At 44.0% G+C, this 2821-nt stretch overlaps 1 protein-coding gene across 1 annotated transcript in view; it reads right to left on the bottom strand.

The window, feature by feature from the left end:
• The window catches only part of LOC122358224 (phospholipid-transporting ATPase ABCA1-like), an 11751-nt gene that overhangs the window by 3448 nt on the left and 5482 nt on the right, over nt 1–2821 (bottom strand). The window contains 8 exon segments of the mRNA XM_043258007.1: nt 88–167; nt 256–488; nt 560–697; nt 963–1102; nt 1198–1329; nt 1415–1586; nt 2169–2282; nt 2368–2572. Of these exon segments, the coding sequence (XP_043113942.1) occupies nt 88–167; nt 256–488; nt 560–697; nt 963–1102; nt 1198–1329; nt 1415–1586; nt 2169–2282; nt 2368–2572 (1214 nt within the window).

Genomic DNA, 2821 nt, shown 5'->3' with positions numbered 1-2821 from the left:
CCATCCAACATTTATATTTATTTCAGTTCAGCTTTAGTTTAATTATCGAAACAGCAGAATAGTTTTAGCTCAGGATAATAACCCAGCTATATACCTATGGTGGTGGTTTCACTTTCGTGGTCGCTGCCCAGTCCAGCGTCAGAGCTGCTCTCGGATACACTGTCCTCCTGCGGAGACGATGAAAATCAGTAAACACGGCACCAAGAGAAGAGCCAGCGATATAATATATATACCCTACACATTAAGCGTTCGTACCTTCTTGAGGCTAGCTTTGGAGTAGGACACGGTGCTGCTGGAGGTACGGCAGGAGCTGGCCGACAGATCGAAGTCCTTCTTCACCAGAGTCAGGTAGTATCCCGTTCCCAGCTGGGTCTTGAGGAACAGAGAGGAGCCCACACAGCACAGCTTCCCGTGGGAGATGATGGCGATGCGATCCCCGAGGATGTCAGCTTCGTCCATGTGGTGGGTGGACAGGATAATCGTGCGTCCTGAAGGTACAAATACACCACTTAATGGATGTTTTTAACGAGATCAACGCGTTAAAACAGAGCCTGCCTACCTTGGCGATACTTGAGCAGCAGGTCCCAGATGCCCCGGCGAGCGTAAGGGTCGACTCCGGCGGTGGGCTCATCCAGGATCACGACCTTTGACCCTCCAACAAACGCCAGCGCTACTGATAACTTCCTTTGCATTCCTCCTGCGGAGACCATAACAGTTATGTTTAGTGTTTCATCCTAGTCACGGTATACGAGTACTTTCATACCGCAATGCCGTTATTTTTGCCGGAAATTCAACAAGAATTGCATCGGTTTGATCAAAAGTACATTGTTACAAAAGATTTCTGCCTCAAATAAATGCTGCTTTTATGTCTATCATATAATCCTAGGAAAACATTTGATACTTGAACATAATAAATACTTCTAGTATTAAATCTCTGAAGTTACACTATGCACTTTCCGTACCCGAGAGCTGGTTTGTGCGAGATTTGCGTTTATGAGGCAGGCCGAGGTCCATCACGATCTGCTGCATCTCCGACTTCACCTTGTCCTCAGACAGACCCTTCAGACGAGCATAAAACCAGATGTGCTCCTCCACGGTGAGCCTGAAACACACGGACGGGAACACAGTCCATATTGAGAGCAGGTCGCATACACACACACAGCTGAGCTGCTATAATCTGTTTCTGGTGTAACTTACATGCTAAACAGGACATTGTGCTGCGGACAGACGCCCAGGTTTTGGCGTATAGTGTTCAGATCGGTGCGGATGTCTTTGCCCTGGATGTAAGCGGTGCCCGAGGTGGGTGGAAACAGGCCGGTGAGGATAGACCTAAGAAAGCAAGAAATATTGAGCTTATCTTATTTACATCATCACATTATTAGCGTAAGATATGAAAGCATCTGAGTTGTCGTACATGGTTGTGGTTTTCCCAGCGCCGTTGTGACCCAGGAAGGAGGTGATCTGACCCTCATAAAAACCCAGAGTCAAACCGTCCACCGCCAGTTTGCCGTTGCTGTAAACCTTCATCAGGTTCTCGATGTAAACACCCGGATCCAGGTGAGCCGGTTCTTCTTCAATGCACACAGCTGGAAAACAGATCAAACCGAGTCTTTGCATGCAATATTTTGAAGTATGATTTCGCTCATTTTTGTTTGGCTCCATTTTGAAAACTTTAGTATATTTTTGAGCATTCTGGGAAATTAAAGCGCCCCCATTATGGATTTGTTTGCAGTGTGTAAAGTGCAATCTGAAAGTGCACCACCTATGAAGTTATCGTCTCGCGAAAGAAAGAGTCAACTCTGAATCAATGAAACGAGGCATTTTTAAAATGCCCCTTTTTTGGCCTTTTCACTTTGGTCTGAATGAAAATGCATTCTTTGGCTAAAAAGGCGCCGCTTTGTGGTAAAATAGCTGTTTCTCCAGTAACGGCTGTACACAAAGCAGCAATGTGCTCGTAAACACTGCTTTTATTATAAATGAAAATAAATAAAATCGACCAATCAGACCCATCACCGCAGATAAGCATCACGCAAAGGAGAGGTTTGGAGAAATTAAAATGCATATTAAACAGTTTTAAGACTCCAAAAACCAAAATATCAACCTTTTATTACCCATAACAGCACTGTAAGATGTATATAAATATCAGATTTTTGGTATAATTTCTCTACCTTCAGCATTTTCTTTCTTGTTAGTCTGCGCTGATGTAATCCCGCCACATTTCTCTCCACACCAGTAAGACTTGGTGAAGGGGAAGTACCAGCGTCGTGGGATGCCGTACTGACCTGTGGAAGCGACGTTTTCAGACCATGAGAAACTTCCCAAAGCTGTCAATATTTCGAAAGTACATCTCTTCCCAAAGCCACGTACCTGGAAACACAGCTTCAATGTACCAGGTCATGATGGCGTACAGCACAGAGTCGAAGAGCATGAGCGAGATGGACGTGGTGAGACTGTAGCTGTCCTCCTGCATGGGGCTGGAGAGCAGGTTCCTCCACTGGATGCCCACTCCCTGCTCCTCGAACAGAGCGAAGCACTCACAGCCGAAGCCGAACGCCACCGGAGACAAGAGGCTCTGAGCAAAGAGAGACAGAGGCCTTCAGTACATAAACAGCAAAGGTCAGGGAATGTAAATCAAATTAATGACAAAATATAAGATGAAAATAAATTCTGACATTGATTAAAATAAACAATTAAATAAATAAAAACGGATTCTAATATTTAATAATATGCATGCAAATGAAATTGAGCTAAAACGATTATTTTAAATAATACATAAAAACTAGATTGAGCAAAAAAAGATTCAAGTAAAACAATAATAGAT

This window comes from Puntigrus tetrazona, chromosome 14 (genome assembly GCF_018831695.1).
Source record: "Puntigrus tetrazona isolate hp1 chromosome 14, ASM1883169v1, whole genome shotgun sequence".
Taxonomy (NCBI): domain Eukaryota; kingdom Metazoa; phylum Chordata; class Actinopteri; order Cypriniformes; family Cyprinidae; genus Puntigrus; species Puntigrus tetrazona.
The sequence above is the reverse complement of the archived record's forward strand: the minus strand, read 5'-3'. Positions and strand labels throughout refer to the sequence as shown.